The 17,100-nt window shown below is 43.7% G+C and overlaps 2 protein-coding genes across 2 annotated transcripts; one reads left to right on the top strand and one right to left on the bottom strand.

Moving 5' to 3' along the window:
* The first annotated feature begins 121 nt into the window (after positions 1 to 121).
* stk36 (serine/threonine kinase 36 (fused homolog, Drosophila)) lies at positions 122 to 6,413 on the top strand. The gene is made up of 20 exons (XM_080509010.1): positions 122 to 232; positions 312 to 446; positions 965 to 1,042; positions 1,118 to 1,248; positions 1,331 to 1,580; positions 1,818 to 1,911; positions 2,015 to 2,202; positions 2,294 to 2,457; positions 2,549 to 2,630; positions 2,802 to 2,930; positions 3,019 to 3,192; positions 3,272 to 3,363; positions 3,457 to 3,520; positions 3,653 to 3,763; positions 3,858 to 3,932; positions 4,024 to 4,144; positions 4,250 to 4,376; positions 4,465 to 4,633; positions 4,848 to 5,744; positions 5,970 to 6,413. The coding sequence occupies exons 1-20, from the start codon at positions 149 to 151 to the stop codon at positions 6,063 to 6,065; spliced, it is 3,261 nt and encodes a 1,086-aa protein (XP_080365136.1). The 5' UTR covers positions 122 to 148; the 3' UTR covers positions 6,066 to 6,413.
* A 2,322-nt stretch (positions 6,414 to 8,735) lies between these two features.
* Positions 8,736 to 10,666, bottom strand: atf5a (activating transcription factor 5a; the record flags this gene model as incomplete). The annotated part of the gene is made up of 3 exons (XM_080509008.1): positions 8,736 to 8,922; positions 9,014 to 10,199; positions 10,525 to 10,666. 3 exons carry the CDS (start codon positions 10,664 to 10,666, stop codon positions 8,736 to 8,738), a joined length of 1,515 nt encoding a protein of 504 aa, XP_080365134.1.
* Between the last annotated feature and the right edge of the window lie 6,434 nt (positions 10,667 to 17,100).

Here is a 17,100-nt window from a genome sequence, read left to right as displayed (position 1 = left end):
CCACATGCAGATAAAGTTATGTTTTATCCTGTCAAGTTAATGACCCCGCGTCTTTCTATCCGTGTATTTTCTGTCGCACTTTAAGCGGTAACAACCGGCCCTGAAAGACGTCGTTCTCCGGTGCCCGCGGTTGCGTTCAACTGTCAACATGAACTCGTATCACGTCCTGGAGCTGGTGGGCGAAGGCTCGTTTGGCCGCGTTTACAAAGGACGAAAGAAACACACCGGCCAGGTAAACTTTACCTACGAGCGCACATCGCTGTCCCCTCCGTTTCCGCAACACCCTTTCAGTGTCTGTTGCATGTTTTCAGGTGGTTGCCCTGAAGTTCATGCCGAAGGCGTCTCAAAAGGAGCTGCGAAGCCTGAAGAGAGAAATCGAGATCATGAGAGGACTTCGACATCCCAACATCGTCCAGCTGCTTGACAGCTTTGAGACTGAGACTGAGGTGTGCTTTCTGTGGATGGTGAAGTTATGCTTCGTGAGAAAAAAGAAGAAGAAAAAAAAGCAAAATATTTTACATAGCTTAGAGCTGATGTGTAGATTGTTGTGCCTCCTGGTGGAAACAGCTTTATAAAAATGTTCTGAAAAGGCTGCTTTGGCCTCCTGTTTTTTTGTTTGTTTTGTTTTGGGGGGGGGGGGGTAACTTTTGTGTCATATACATTTTGTGACTTTCTCAGAAAACACGATCGCCTCCTCTCAGTCAGTCGTCTGTGAAAGATATTGATCTTGTGTGTGTGAAGAAGCAGGTGCAACATCTATTCTAACTGACGTGTGAGGCCCACCTTGGTTGCAAAGTGCATAGAAATATGTTGAATCATCACACAAACTATGATTAGAAAACACACAAATGCACCCAAATGGCTAAATCTTTCCTGGAGAAAACAAAACAAACAAACCCTAATACCACTTACTACCTTTCATTGTATTCACACCAAATGTTTTCGATCCTTGTGTGTGCTCCAGGTGGTTGTGGTCACTGAGTATGCAGAGGGGCAGTTGTTCCAGATTCTTGAAGATGATGGGAGCTTACCGGAGAACCAGGTACTCCCTGGAATGTAAATTTGACTTTTCAATACCTCTACCGGACATAACCAGGTCTTTTTCACCCCCCCGAAGGTCCGCGAGATTGCCTGCCAACTGGTTTCAGCTCTGTATTATCTACACTCCCATCGCATCCTTCATCGTGACATGAAACCACAAAATATCCTTTTGGGGAAAACTGGTGTCGTCAAACTGTGCGACTTTGGGTCGGTTCGCGTCACAGATTTCAGAAATAAAGTAAGTGGATGACATGAGAGAATGAAGGACACAGTGCGATGTCATTTGCAGGTTTGCCAGGGCCATGAGCGTGTCCACCTTGGTGCTGACTTCTATCAAGGGGACGCCACTGTACATGTCCCCCGAGCTGGTGGGGGAGAAGCCTTACGATCACACTGCTGACCTCTGGTCTCTGGGCTGCATCCTCTATGAGCTCCACACGGGGGCGCCCCCGTTCTATACCAACTCCATCTTGCACCTGGTGCAGCTCATTGCGAGCGCTCAAGTCAAATGGCCAGACACCATGAGCAGCACTTTCACGGTAGAGTATCCAAGTACTTCTGTTTTCAATACAATCACAATCCATTAAAAAAAAAAGAAACACACAAAAAAAACCCGGCAAAATTAATTCTCATTCAATTTGAACTATTATTGATTTATATCCCCTGAAGAAAAAGAACTAACAGAAAACAATTCTGAACAGCTCAATATAGCATTGATTTTTTTCCCCCTTAGTTAACAAATTCTGATCATTGATTTAGTAATATTTCTTTTACAGAATTTCCTACAAGGTTTGTTGACCAAAGACCCTGCGAAACGATTGACCTGGCCAGACCTCTTGCACCACCCCTATGTTGCTGATGACGTTTTAGGTGAAACGGCTGTTCGAATTTATATATAAATTGTATATCACCATTGTGTTTAACCTTTTTTCGTCTATGATTTGTTTTTGTTGTTCATGACGCTGTCTTGCAGTGCTGTCAGACTCGAGTGTTTTCAGCCCTTTGACTATCAGGCCCAGTCCAGACGTGCAGAAACAGAAACTTAAGCAAATTGCAGAAAAGTCTGCGCCAACGTCAGGACAGAGCCGATTGTTGAGAAAAGTCATGCAACAAGGGGACGATGCCAACAGAAGAAAACCGGTCGGCAGTCACGGCACCTCTGTAAGTTCTCCATTGATTTTGATTGACTTGTGAAATTAGTTTTTGTTGTAATTCACGCCGGTTGCTTTAATGGGCCAATGTACATTACCAGAAAAATAAGGATTCATCAGGGAATGAAGGGACCGTCCCTGGGACTGCCCCCGCAAGTGTAAGCAACCCCAACCCCTCTTCCAATAACGGTTCAGTTAACCACGGTCAGGCAGCCAATGAAACCTTCACCTCACCGGTCGAAGAATGCACAACATCAACACACAGGTGTTTACAGCAACACACTATACAAATACAATTTACTCCCCAAAGCGGGATTAGGTGTGTATTCACTGTTTTGGGTTTATTCTCTCAGCAGGAGTCAGATCAGCGTCGACTATAAGCTAGAATTTGATAGTCTGGAGATCACTGAGGACAGTCTGGCAACGCTGCACAAGCAGGTCAGTGACGGCTGCTTTCGCTCTTAACAAAAATGGCAAACCGAAATGGTTTATTATTTTAATCCAGCAGTAAATCTTCCCTTTTAATGGACATTTTTGCTTTTATTAAAACATTTTTTTTTATAAATAAACTGCTTGACAGTGTGAGTTATGTCTTGTTTCCCCCCCCAGGATGTTGATAATGAGGACTATTGGATGAAGGTGTCTCAAGCAACCGACACAAGCAGGAAGCAAAAACAACCATTAAACCACACCGTCGTATCTCAACTTGAACCCAAGATCCTGGAATTCAAGGCTCAAGTAACCCGAGTACAAGTTTGAACTGCGTTTAAATGAATTCCTCAGTGAATCAAATTTGGATTAGTTGTTCTTTTTGTATTTTTTCCAGCTGACATCTGGTTGTGTAAAAGATATGCAGATTCAACAAGCATTGAAGGTTCTGCATAACCTGATAAAGAGTTGTGACCCTGAGACGACGGAGCACGTTGTCCTTAAACTTGGACTGCCACATGTCCTCTTTGACCTGATCCATATTGCTGTGGGGAACTCCACATTTTTCAAGGTTATTACTTGAAAGTGGTTCTTTGTTCAACGAAATCAATTGTGGTTCTGATTTCTTTGTACTTTGTTATTCTGTTTAGCAACCCTGGTTCGTCCCCGTCCTCCAAGAAATGATGACGCTCCTGATGATCTTCTGGGGAAGGCACAAGGACTGGGTGGAAAATGAACATAGGTGTGTGTGTGTGTGTGTGTGTCTCTGGTACGATTGTACATCCTGACTGTCACACATCACAGTCATTTCAAGCTCACCGTCTCTCATTTCTAGACTGGAAGATTTATCGAAGCCCTTCAGTTTAATTCTTGCACATCCAGCACTCAGACCTTTAGCAGTAAGTTCCTCCTGAAATAACGTTCACCATTCATGCCATCTGTTTGGTTTTCCTGCCAGAAGATTTTTGTCATCAAACCTGTTTTTATGAGAGGTGACGTCGCTGTTTTGTTTTGTTTTTTCCCATTTTCAGCCTCTGGCAGCCGGACTCTTGTCTCTCTTTACACAATGTGATGTGGACGTCCAGGTCAATGTGGAGAATCTGATGTGGCTAATAAATGCTCTGGTCACTGACTCATGCAAGGTACTGAATCGAAGAATGTATGTTTATTTAAGAATTATTTGAAAGGATTTCATGAAAGTTTTGTTACTTGAGTTTTTTTTTTTTGCCTCTTCAGCTGCAAATGTCACTTCCTGCTGATTGGCGACCTTGTGATGGACTCCTATCTTTACTCTTGTTCACACTCACTGAGGTCAGACGAAAGTTGAAATAGAACTGAACTCCCTTCATAGTGAGACGTATCACCTATCATCTGTTTTTTGTGTGTGTGTCTGTTTTAACAGCATGACAATGGCTCTGCGTCATCGTCGTGTTTGAGTCCAGCTCTGCTTTTGGGCCTTTGGAAAAAGATTGGGACCTCTGCCACCACCACAACACTAAACGTTGACTTTTGTTCACTAGATGGTGACTATACACATCCTCTGAAAACCACTCGACGTTTAAACGCTGTTATGGAGATGACTTATTTTTCTTTCTTTCTTTTTTTTTTCCCCCCCCTCTTCATTTCAGGGCTGTATTCATTCCTCTCTATTGTGCTGCATATCTTTACCAAGGATCCACACTCGTGCGTCCCTTTTCTAACTGATCATGAATCAAAGTGTGTGTCCACACTGGGCTGGCTACTGGACACCGACTGGTTAGTGCTTCATAACGTCTTCATTGGACCTCATGACCTGCACCACAGCTTCAGCGTTATTCAGTGTTACGTTTTTCCAACCCTGCAGTCTCGATGTGTTCGCCGAAGGCTCTCCTGCGCGTCTGAGTCACCGCAACTTTTCCGCATTGAGCTGCAGCTTACTGTGTTTTCCGTTTGCCCTGGACCTGCCTCCACCCACCCTGTCGGCCGTTCTCCAGCTGTACGACAGCTGCGGGATTGTTACACACCTCCTGCAGGTTCGGGGCCTTCTCGCACTCCGATAAAGAACCTGGCACATAAACGTGATTCTCTGACGCAATGCGGGATGAGTCTTGCACTCGGCTTTATGTCTGGCATGCAAGTACTGTATATCTTAATGTCTGTGCTTTTGGGAGATCCCTGCTCTGTTTGTTGTTGGCGCTTTGATGTGTGACGAGTTGTCTGGATGATTTTGTTTTCATGTTTTGGCAGGTGATTCTAGCTTCCCCGTATTCCGTGCTGGAGCTTCCTCTTGCCCTGCTGTGCCGTTTGCTCCTGTGTGATCCCGGCCGCTCATTTTCCCGCCTCAGGGAAGCCGCTTTTGGCTTTTTCTCAGCGCCCGGCGACAGCCAGCCCACAGCCTCAGCACGTCGGACTCTCACCAGAAGTGCCAGCTCCCTGCTCGCTGATTTCCTGCAGCTGGTTGAGCTGTGGGACTCTGCAGTGGAACTCCTCAATGTGTTGTCCAGTGTAGCCCGCTGTTCCTCTTCCTCTGCCTGCTTTCAGCTTCACGTGGAGGCGACAGTGCTGCGTCAGGCACTGAGTCACTCCTACGACCAGATCAGGGCTGCAACATGCAGGCTTTTGGGATATTTGAATCCTTTTAGGCCTCCTACATTATTCTCCCAGCAGATTGACATTTTCAAAGGTATGATTCAGTGTCTTCACGACCCCTACATGCCTGCCCAAAGGGCGGCTTGCAGGTCGGTTGTAAACTGGTTGGGATATATTGCAGTTGGGTGTAAAGAGGATCAATCTGATGGGAAGAGTAGTGAACCTACAGGTGCGGAACATGGCAAAGTGCAGTGTTTGCAGGCCACAACCAAAAACAGACAGACTGTTGACGAAGGGAGAAGATGGGTGAAAGAGGTCAAGAGGACGGTGCCTGTCCTGGCTTGTCTGATCACAGGCTCTGATGCCTTCGCACGCCGTCACTGCTGTGCAGCCCTGGGCAACCTGGCGGAGGTTGAGGGCGCCATGAGCCTGTTGTTGGACCACAGTGTGCCCAGCGTGCTTTTGAGAGCCGCCTGCACAGATTCAGATGATGCAGTGAAGAAAGCTGCCGCAGCAGCATTGTGCCGGTACACCCAGCATGACCCCCTGCGCCAGGTGAGGAGAAACTAAACAGGTCACAAGAGGATGGATGACATTACAAGTGTGATTCTTACATTTTAACACATCTACAAATCTAAAACTGCCTGATGCTTAATATCAGATTTGAAACACTTGTTAAATCTACAGAAAATGTCCCATTAATTAAAATATATTGCCCTATTTTTATTTTACAATCATGTTAATATATATGTATAATTTTTATTTTATTTTACTTTTCAGGCTCTGCTCTCCCTTGATGCCAAGAAGAAACTTCTTCAAGCTTCACAAAAAGCCTCTTCAGAGCGTCACTATCAGCAGCTCATTGACCGGCTGTAAGACGTGTTTGGAAAAGATCTAATCTTTCTACACTTTCATCATCCTGCTGCAGAAAAAAAACCGTTTCGTTATTTCCTTAAGAAAGTGTTCTGTTTCTTAAATTAATAGTTTTTAGGGGATCGATACAATTTTGCAACTTTGAGCGAAAATGCGTTTGTTTTAAACAACTGGATTTCCCTTGTAATTTTTTTTTTTTTATGTATAAAATCTGTAGACGCACAATATAAACTTTTGCAATAGGAGTGTTTTCCTCTGCAAGTTGTATACGAGTTTAAAAGTTGCGCTTGTTATATCACATGGCGGGTTTTAGATTTGATTTTTTTCAATATTCGAAGAGGCCATTTTCCCTTTTCTTGAGCTGCAGTCGGATTAAAACTGTTTGGGTTAAGTTCCGGATCGACGCAGACGGCTAAACGATCTTTTCGGGCTGGTAAGACGCACACTTTTTTTTTTTTTTTTTTTAACCGATTTGTTAGATATTAATATGAAACTTTGTGACGATTCCGCTGTTAATAAAGGTTGTTCTTTTTTTTTAATTATTTTATTCCACTCACTTGTGTCGAGAGAAAAAGGAGCGCGTGTCAGAGTCCACCAGGCCCGCAGGTTGGTCATTAATTATACCGCAACGCTGCGCGCATTCTAGAATCACATTGTACCTCTGCATCGCTTACTAAATATGTTATACAACTAAAGATAACAAGTCGACTAATTAAATCGACTACAAACTAAAACAAACACACACACACACACACACTTCGGACCGAGTTGATGACACGCTTTATTTCTTTAGGGGGGGGGGGGAGGGCTGACATCACACGAAGGGAAAAAGGCGCATGTGAACAAATAATCTCAACAGATCTTTAAAATGTGCTGTCAGGACACGTTTTTTTTTTTTTCCTTCTTTTTCTTTTTTTTTTTGGTTTTAACAATCAGTTGATAGTACACCGCTCAAACGACATGAGTTCCTCTACCTAAAAATACCAACAAAAATAAAATATAAATATGTGACCACTATTATTTCCAAGATTGTCGTAAAATAAATATGCATAGAAAAAGAAAAACGACCTTCGACATAGGCATGTGTAACATTGACGTTTGCTTAGAATAGCAACAAAATGCACTCCAGAATATTTGAGACAGAAACGTCTCAAGACGAAAGCCAACCGCAAAAGCCTGAACAAATAATCTAATGAGATAATTTATTTGATTCCACACAAAGAAAAAGGTTAACGCTCTTCTCCCTGAACATACAAAAGTTGTTACAAATTAGTGCAGATCAGCCAGAGGCCTAAAAAACTTATTGCCTTTAACAAGCAGTTTAGAGAAAGAATCCCCACTTAATTCAGAAATTCTACATATCCTATTTCAGAGAGAAAGAGTACAATTATGCAAAGGCATGCAGAGTGAGGCTGCTAAAATGCCACTATAATTACAATATTTGTACAAATGGAAAACCTTTTTTTTTTTTTTTTTACATGAGGAAAACCAATTTGTTGCTGAGATCTCTGCAACCTAAAATGAAAGAACAGCTCCACAGCTGCTCTAGATATTCTTCTGATGCTTGTAAAACTGAAGGATGAAGTTGCATATCCTGAGCTGCAAAACAGATTGTATATATTGCAATATGCAAAAAACAATAAGGAAAACCTTGCCTCCACTTTACAACTTTGAAACAGTATTGATGATAAATTGATCCTCTCTTGGTCACAATGTGAAATTCAGAAATTACTTGCAGCAGAAGAAAATGTTGCATTGATTGCAATTAAACATCAGCAAAAAAAAAAAAAAAAGGAATCCGATTACAGTTCAAAACCATAAGACAAAGCAAGGTCAAATTCCTAAGAATATACACATCCCATTGCCAATTAACTGTGGATGCTCTATAACCTGAAGTCATGAAAAGCTTTGTGAAAAAATAAAAGCAGCATTAAATCACGAAAATGTTTTGGAAATTCAAACAAAAGTGCAAAAAGGAAATAGGAAAAAAAACAAACTTTGTTTGAAGATGCTTTTTCTTCTTTTCGGTATCGAGCGGTTCAATCTGCTGCTGCAAAAGTAAATACATTTTCAACAGCAGTTTTCATATTTTTTTTGTATTAAAACAATTTTAAGTATTCGATGTTGAAGGAACAGAAAAAACAAAATCATTTTAGAAGTTTGATTTGGAAGGCATGTTCCAAAAGAAATAATAGCAACAACACACAATATAGGAAAGGGTGACACAATGATTGCCCAAAAATAAAAAAAACTTAAAATACAATAGAAAATATGTTATATTGCTGACATCGATTTGAATGTAAAGCTATCAAAAATATAAAAAACCTGCATCATGGGAAACATTGCTTCTTCAGAGTCGATTCTAACTCAGCTGTTGGATTGTTGAGGCGAGAGACCTCTTTCAAAATGATTGTCATTTAAAGCTTTGCAATGCCACAGTGGAGGCTCCAGTGATTTGAGTGCGAAAGCCATGGAAGCATTGGATAAAATATTGATTTAAAATGCTAAAAAGTAGAACAAAAATGTTTATTTTTTTTGTTTTGTTTTTTTTACATTAGCAAAGCATGCAATCACCCCCTCGCCGTTTAAAAAAAATATAGAAACATTCAATTCTGGACAGACTTTAAAGACACAGAGCGCTTGGCATTTTCCCTGTTGTGTGCTCTTCAGGTGTTACGCTGTGCTGTCCTGCTTGAGCCTTTGGCTACGGGCCTTGTAAACTTCAATCAGCAGGTCTTTAACGTACTGGATTTCGCGTTCTACAGACTCTGCCTTGTCCCGGAGTTCCCGGTTCCTGCCTTCCAGACAATGCAGCTGTTCCTCCAAGGAATCGAGCTCCGCCCTTTTCCGCTGGCGATACCTGTATTGAGCAAAACAAAGATTGAGACGTTCAGTTTTGTTGTCGTCGTGGAATTTCAAATGGTAGCACCGAGTAGAGAGTTTGCACTCACCTGTGAGCGGCAGTTTTGTTCTGATCTCGCTTCTTTTGTTTGCGCTCCCCACCTTCAGCCGGAAGGTGGTCCATTTCGTATTTCACAGCACATTGGTCTTCTTTCAGCCTGCATGCTTGTCTGATGCCTGGAGACTCCATGCTCAGACCCTCCCTAGCCATCAGAAGACACTCGGGGCCCTGATCCTCGAGGAAATGACAGTGTAAATCGTGCTGACCAAGCTGGAGACTTTCTGATTTCACCTGTTCGTTCATGCTGCCCAGGAAGCTGTGGTAGGCCTCCGACTGCGGTGTCGTCGGAAGATAAGCTTCACTGCTGTCGGCTTTCCAAGACACGGAGGCCTTTGTCACCTCCACGCTGGCTTTGATACTGTTGAGCACCTCGTTGTTACTTGTACCTGCGCTGACCTCCCTCATGCTGTACATCAACAGATCCTCTTTCTTGTGTGGGACATCGAATGACCCACCAAAGCCAAATCCACCACCGACAGCCTTCCCACCACCGATCGCATCTTGGGTGAAACAGCAATTTTTCTCTTCTTTGGATAAAACTGCACATCGCCGGACTTCGACTGCACTACCCAGACAGTAGCTCTTGCCTACCAGCTGGTCGTCCTCTACGCAGCTGTAATTACTCACGAGGGTCACGGCCGAGTTACCTGAGTTATTGCCTTTGGAACTCAACAGACTGCTGTCGTAGCCTTCGCTGAGCCTCACGCCATCGGGAACCCTCTTCCTACCACACCCACTGGGGCGACTGCAGCTGTACGGGGCGTGTCTTGGAATTTTGGATCGCCCAATGGGCCCGCCACAGATGCTGAGCAGGTCCAGCTCTCCGGTTGCCAGGGTAACAAGAAGTGGGCTGGTTTCCGATTGGTTGGACGTAGAGTATGATGCGTATGGCAGCTGACTGAAGGGCTGAGGACCCGCCGGCTGTGGACCCCTGTCGCATTTTCCCAGCCTCGGCCCTTTCTCAGGCAGTGGTTCAGACAGGAAGTAGTCCTCGAGTTGGGCGAGTTCCTCTTGCAGCAGAGAGGTCATGACCTCCAAGTCAGAGGGCACCTGGATATCATTCTGGAGGGGTGAAGGGGGAAGGGAGGCATTGGTGGAGGAGGGAGGGGAAGGAGGGTTTGGGAGGTACGAGGAGAAATCCACTTCTTCCGTCATCCAGTCAGTGAGACCATCACCTATCGAGGAAGGGAGAAAAAAAAACCAAACAGCATTTGTGACAAATGTTTGATGGAGGAAAATAATGTAGCTAAAAAAAAAAAAAAAAAAACACACATTCATGCAAATATAGAAATATAATTCATCCAACGGCTGTCAGAAGTCATAATCCGAACGTCGGTAAGAAAATGCAAGGCAACAAAAATGTAAAACGAAGTTGCGGTTCGTCGACGAAACGAACGTAGCTAGTTTATTACTTACTGTTCAAGAAGGACGAATGTGCTGCAGTGCCGAGCCCACCTGAAATGGGGAAAAATATAAAAAAGCGCACTTGCTGCAACTCACCAATTAAGTGCTGACTCTCCTCTGACACCTCCCCCCTGCACCCCTGTGATTGGCTGTGGTTAGCCTGTGGGTGAGAGAGAGCGAGGGGGTCTGCCGGGTAGACACGAAGAGCCATCCAAACAGGAGCTGATGTTGCCATCATTTTGTCTGCTGGTGCGTTGCTTCAGTCCAAGTCCGAGCATATGCTGAGAGCGAGCGGGGTCTGACAGATGGGCCACAGAGAGCAGGGCTGGGTGGGCATAATGACACCTGGAGGGCAAACAGAAACACAGATTAGGAGGGTTGTGCGAATATACAAAACAAACGTTTCGGCTCATTCAGTTTACCGACGGGCTCGATGGTGTCAACGGTGTCTGTGAGATTCTACAGAAATGAGCTGTCAGTCATATGCACCGAGAGGTAACACACACTTTACTCTGATGAAAACATTGAGAATCTGAGGCAGAACAAAAGCTGAGTGTCTGATGCAGACGTGGGAGCAGTCTCCTCTGGGCTTTGAGCTGCCTCGGAGAAAAATCTAGTTGAAGTCCTCAAAACACGTGGGACCTCGTGACGCCGTCAAGGGCCCAACTGTTGATAGGTAGAGTAAATCTCTCTTTAAGTGAGACACCCAGCTGGTTAAATCGGATTAATGGGGGATCAGCTGTTCACAAGCCATGTTCCTTTCAAATTAATCACCTCTATTTGAATTGCTTAAGCTGTTTAGTTAACAATAAGAGGTCTTAATGAAGATGCAGGGAGGGAAGACATGCAGCTGGAAAGTCATGTCACGATGTCATGATGTTAGTAGTTTAAGGTGCGTCAACAGGAGTCAGCATAAACATAACAAAGGTGTCCAACGCTGAGTCTCATACACAGTTAAAGTAAACCATTTGAGGAAGCAATGTTGTTAGTAGTTCTACATAAATATGAGAAATTAATGAAAACTGTTTCTAAGAACAGAAACCAAACAATCACTCCACACACAAATGACCAACAACAACAGCAGCAACAACAACAACAGCAGCAACAACAACAACAGGCAGCAGCCGTGCAGACGGAGTAGAAAGACTTAGACTTACTCCATTCTTGCAGAAAACTGTGAAGAGCACTTGGGGGTGCGTTGCGAAAGCAAAGCACGACTTCTTTCCAGGGTCCAACAACTTGGAGAGAATTAAAGAGCCATGCTCGCGCTCGGAATATCCGGGACAACGCAAATAAAAAAAAAAAAAGAAGAAGAAGTAGACGGCGAGATGTTGCTTTGTTGTGGTCGACCTGTAAACTGAGGAGCGGCTTAATTGTCACAAAGCATCAGTTCATTCACACCTAGCAACCGAGTGCGTCACCGGGATAGAGCGTGCCGCTCAGCGTGGATCACTCCGCCCCTCCCGCCGCGGCGCGCCGGAGGAGGTCTCACGCGCTCTCGCGCTCTGTGGCGAGGCGCTCGTCTTAAAAGAAAAACAAAAAAACTAAAGTTACAATTTTAATTGCGGAATTACTTGTAATTCCTGGAATTGGTGATATAAGGGATTACTTGTCATCCTTTTTGATTTGTGAAATAATGAGGCGAACAATTAAAGACAGTGAAATTGATATTTTTGCATCCGGTTTGTTGTAAATTTTAATTCAATTGTACATTGCAGGAATTATTCCGTATACGCTGAGGATAGCTAGCACCGACTTTAAATAACTGAAGTTATCGTAACGGGACACGCTTGTCATTGTTTTTCCTGACTCTCTTGTTGCCATAGAGACGAACGGGCGCGTGAGTTTCTGTGCTCGGCGGGGCGCAGCCGCTCCTTTAAATCACCGTCCACAACCTGCTGGGCGGGTTGATTCAGGAGGATGCTGCTCTCCCGTACACACCGCTGCAGCTCGCGCACTGTACGTTACTATGAGGCATGGTATTGTTTTGCGGAGGGACTATTTGATTCACAACACACTTTGTTGTTTAGTGGAAGTCTGTTGCATCTCCGTTGCATCAGTAGTCCCTTCCTCGCTGTGATTGGCTGTGCCGGCTCAGTCTGCTGCGCTCTCATTGGTTGGAATTGGCTCCAGTTGAAATATGATTGGTCGCTGGTAGGCAAGGCAGAGCATCACTGTGTTGTTATCTTTTTTTTTTTTTTTATTCTCCTGCAGCACAGACTGCACATGTTTCAGGTAAACAAACGGGGTGTGGAGAGGAGTGCAGCACTTTTAAAAGGCTATGAAGGCTCAGCTAAATTGTCTTACACTTTCACTAGTGTCAGTCACATCAAGACAATAGTTAATGGTTGATGAGTGTGACTGTTAAGAAAACTTGAAAGTGATTTAAATACAATATGCCTTTTTCTCGTAATATTCTATAATTGTATCTGTATTGACCCCACTGGGATATAGTGTCTTTGCAATGATTGACAAGTTGTATATTCTCTCGCTGTCAGCTGTCCACTCACTACACAATGAAGTAATAGGGTGTCTGCAAAATAATCACAGCTGATTTATTCACCTCAGACTGTGAGTTGTTATTCTTTTGTTTTCATAAAGGCCAATTTAATACAACACAGCCATTGGAACCACATGAAGTCACTGGTAATGGCTATCAGCAAGAATTTTTTGAGGAATAAAGCTTGTTTTTCTCTTTTTAGCAAATCCCAAAGCTTAGCAAATGTGCTGTTCTCCTGTTGCTATAGTAATAGCGGACACTGCCCCCTATTTTAGACTTGTTTTCTGGTGGCTGTTGCCATGGGATTTGCATCTCTCGCTCACTCGCTCCCTCTCTTTCTCCATACCTAGTGTTTTCTCTCCGCCTCACCTCTATTTTGACTCCCCTCCCAGTCCACCCATTCCTCTATCTCATTTGCTGAGTTGCATCTCTGTGACAGTATCATTTGGCCAAAACCAATGAGTTTATTTCCAGTTATGCTGAATTTACATATTGATGTGAAATCCCATTGTCACAGTCTGTGATAGATATGTCCACTGAGGAGCGTGCCTGGTTACTGAGAAGAAAACCTGAAATATCCAACCTGAATTGATGGCACACAATCACAGAAGATCCATCATTGGGAACTCAGTATCTTGTAGATTGTAATCAATTTGAACAAAGGATCCATGTAAGACTGTAACACTGTCCATCTGCATTAATCTGATAGATTTAAAGGGACAGCTATGCTGCAGAGGAGCTATTCAGCAAAATGCCCATGTGAAAGCCACCATATGAGCACAGCCTTGAAACATTTGTAGAAAGGCAGCCTGATGCAATCTAGATAAGTGTGGCCGTAATGGAGACCAGATAGAGATAGCAGTAGCTGGTGAATTTGGTGAGTCTCCCAGGAAATCGCTGACTGCTCTCTCCATCTGTATTAATTGGTCCACTGAGGGCTTCCTGTTTGCGCACCACGAGAGAAATCCAAGGTGCTCCTCGTGACAGCTCTTCCCTGTCGTCTCCACGACAAAAGTACACTTTACCTTATCACTGGATAGAACAAGCTATCAAATGTCATAATCACATGCAGGGCCACCTCTAGGTCTCCTTCTTGCTTTATAATAACCCCGCTGGACACAGGACCTGTGATGAGAACTGGATTTTATGACGTTTTCAAGTTGTCAAAACTTTACAAGCCGATATAAACAACTTGGGATCAAACCTGATTTGCGGATATATTTGAGATTTGTTTTCAATCAGTAGTCAAAGCTGTCCATCAGTCGATACGCAGTTTCATTGTCTGAATGTTGTGTATGAGCTGAGAAGTCAGAAAAGTCGACGCTGCATGCCAAGTGCACGTATGGCACGTTAGTAAGGGTTACACCATCATTTCATCATCATCTCTCTCAGAATTTATTGTCCTCAACTTTTGCCCCTCTTTGAACATATGAAGAAAACATGGAATTCAGTTACGACTTGTGAATGGATGTGAGCGGAGTTGTGGATGTTTTTGTGTGTGTGTGTGTGTGTGTGTGTGTGTGTGTGTGTGTGTGTGTGTGTGTGTGTGTGTGTGTGTGTGTGTGTGTGTGTGTGTGTGTGTGTGTGTGTGCGTGCACCTGCCGATCACTTGCTATTATTTCCACGCATGGAACAAAAACAGGTGATAGTGTTTAAGGGAAAACAATGAGCATCCTGTAATAACTTCATCTGCATTTAGCCGTGACGGATAGGAACCGCTCGGTCACAGGGTTATGTTCATTCACTATTCCTCAAGGACTTCATGGTAAATTAGAGGTGTTTGATGTTCAGGACTATAGTGTCTGTTCTGCCTTCCTTTGGGACCTCGCAGCTTTTAGGAGATCACTCCTAACTAACTTGAACTCCTTCAGGACATTTCCAGTGGATGAATACATGCAGCTCCGCCTGTACTGACAAGGTGTTAAAACGTGAGGCGCACACTTTTATCGGCGGGTTCTGAGATTAAACGTTGAACGAATGTTTCAAGATGAGACGAGCCAACAATGGATTGAAATTATGAATGGATGGTTGAGCGTCGCAGATCTTCACTCCAGCATGTTGTTCGTGCATCGCTTGTGTTCAACATTCTGAGCTCTTTAAGCAAACAGGTCCCAAAAGGCTCCTCTGTGTCATTTACAGCACTCAGACTGTGTGATGCTGCGCTGCACATCCATTTAAACTCCAGAGGCTCAGCAGCGTCTCTCACCTCTGAGCTTTAAACAGCCGATATTCATTCAGGCCATACGCCTCGCACTCCAAGAGGCTCACATGAATTCTGCTGAGTTTTATTTCTTTAACTTTTATCTTTTAGGACTTGAATGTCAGTTAATCAACATAGACGCTGAGGCCAAGAGTAAAGAATGATTTGCTCCAAAATGAACAATGAAAGAAGAATAAGGCTGCCAACAAAAAGAAAAAAAACAAAAAACAAGAACCATCCAATGTGTTAGATCTTATTTAAATGTAAGGGTACATTTATATTACGGTTGGAGAAAACGACCAAGTGTCTAAAAATTGCTGTGCATGTACAGTGTATCGTCTGAGCATCAGCAACATAAAAAGCGCAACAACCCGCAGTGGGCTGCAGTTATATTCTCAACGTATGTCTTTGTTGGCCTCATTAGGTCAACGCTGTGCGCTCTGCCCCTCCGGATATTTTTCACATATCATTGTTGTGCTTGCCATGGAGTGTGAAAACACTGCAGTTTAATGATTTGTATATTGTGTACCATTGTTTTTTTTGGAATCAGTGATTGTCATTTTACATTCGCTTCAAAGGAAGTGGGTATGATCTGTTCAAAGTACTGCACATTAGGAGTGGAAGTCTCACTGGTGAATCAGATGCACTTAGTGAAAGATGCTTTCATCTGTAATGTCTGTGAATGTGTGTGTTTTAGTCCACGTTTCACGCAGACACGCTCACACTGTGATGGGTTTGTGTGAAGCGATGGGGGGGAGGGTGGGGGGGGGTGTTACATGTTAAGGAAAGGGCAAAAATATTTTTTCTCTTTAATCTCCTAAATTAATCTGAACTCACATGTGGATATGAAAACTTACAAATGTCTGCTCTGAAAGGCTGCGAAGCTCACGTGCCGGCTGGTCTTTGACAGGTGATGGTAGAAATGCCGAGAGACGTCTCCATTTCGTCAGAATTTTGTTTTCAGACAGGGATAATACCTCCCATTAATATTGACAAAATCATGTGAGACTTTCTGCTAATTCACAGCCCGACTGTCTTATTTGTGTGCTAAAAGGGGGGGGGGGGGGGGGGGATAAAGGCCAGCCGGCGTGTGTGAAAGTGGAAGGAGATCACCCCGGGCTCATTAATATTTCACCAACAATAAGGCTGGGTGTCACTCACGCTCATCACAGCGGTAATGAGCTCACACCGCCCTCTTAAAGATCTGTTTATTATGCAGCTGGGCGCACCACAGGCTCAAAGATACCAAGTGCCACGATATTTGGAAATCTCTCCCAAGGTCAGAGAAACCCAAACGGTGTGAGTGGTGGTGTTAGTGAGCGGCGGTTTTGTGTGTGTTAAGAGCTACAAGTCTGAGCCTTTCCCTGTGCTGAACTGTTTTTAGTAATACTAATAGTTGCCTCTCGACACAAATGTGTGTGTCTTTAATTACCTTACACATCTAATTATTCCCTAATCTGTGATTTATTACCACAGTGTTATCGTTTCATATGGGATCCATGAGAAGAGTTACTCCGAGTGAATCTCCTATAACCTCTTGTTTGTGGGAACTTCATGCTTGCCGGTTTCATACATGAATTCAAATTTCTCGATATTGAATCATGCATGATAAGTTGCATGTAATTTCACTTCATGTTTTCATGTGGCCCACCTAGTGCAGGCGAGCCTCATAATTAACTCGACTGCCCCAGAAATGCATATAACGGAGCGGGATTGCAGTACTTGTGAGCCAGCTGCTGTTGATAATACGAGTTAATTAAGCAATTAACTCATCAAACCACCTTATGTAAACAGACCCGTTGTAGTGTTTTAAAGGGAACACCTCCATGCATACGGGCTGCTCATTATGAGATTATTTAAAGAAAATGTGGTAATTAAGGACGAGCCGGAGAGAAGCGCTAATTAAAAGAGAGGAACGGAGCTGAATGTTTCCAGTTTAGACAATTTGTCAACAACAAATTGTTATCACACA

The sequence above is a fragment of the Blennius ocellaris genome, assembly GCF_963422515.1.
Source record: "Blennius ocellaris genome assembly, chromosome: 14".
Taxonomy (NCBI): Eukaryota; Metazoa; Chordata; class Actinopteri; order Blenniiformes; family Blenniidae; genus Blennius; species Blennius ocellaris.
This window is presented reverse-complemented; position numbering and strand designations above follow the sequence as displayed.

Coding starts and splice junctions, on each gene's coding strand:
- stk36 (XM_080509010.1), top strand. CDS start 149: ATGAACTCGTATCACGTCCTGGAGCTGGTGGGCGAAGGCTCGTTTGGC. Junction 1,249..1,330: donor GTCAAACTGTGCGACTTTGG/GTCGGTTCGCGT, acceptor TGTCATTTGCAG/GTTTGCCAGGGCCATGAGCG. Junction 4,634..4,847: donor TTGTTACACACCTCCTGCAG/GTTCGGGGCCTT, acceptor ATGTTTTGGCAG/GTGATTCTAGCTTCCCCGTA.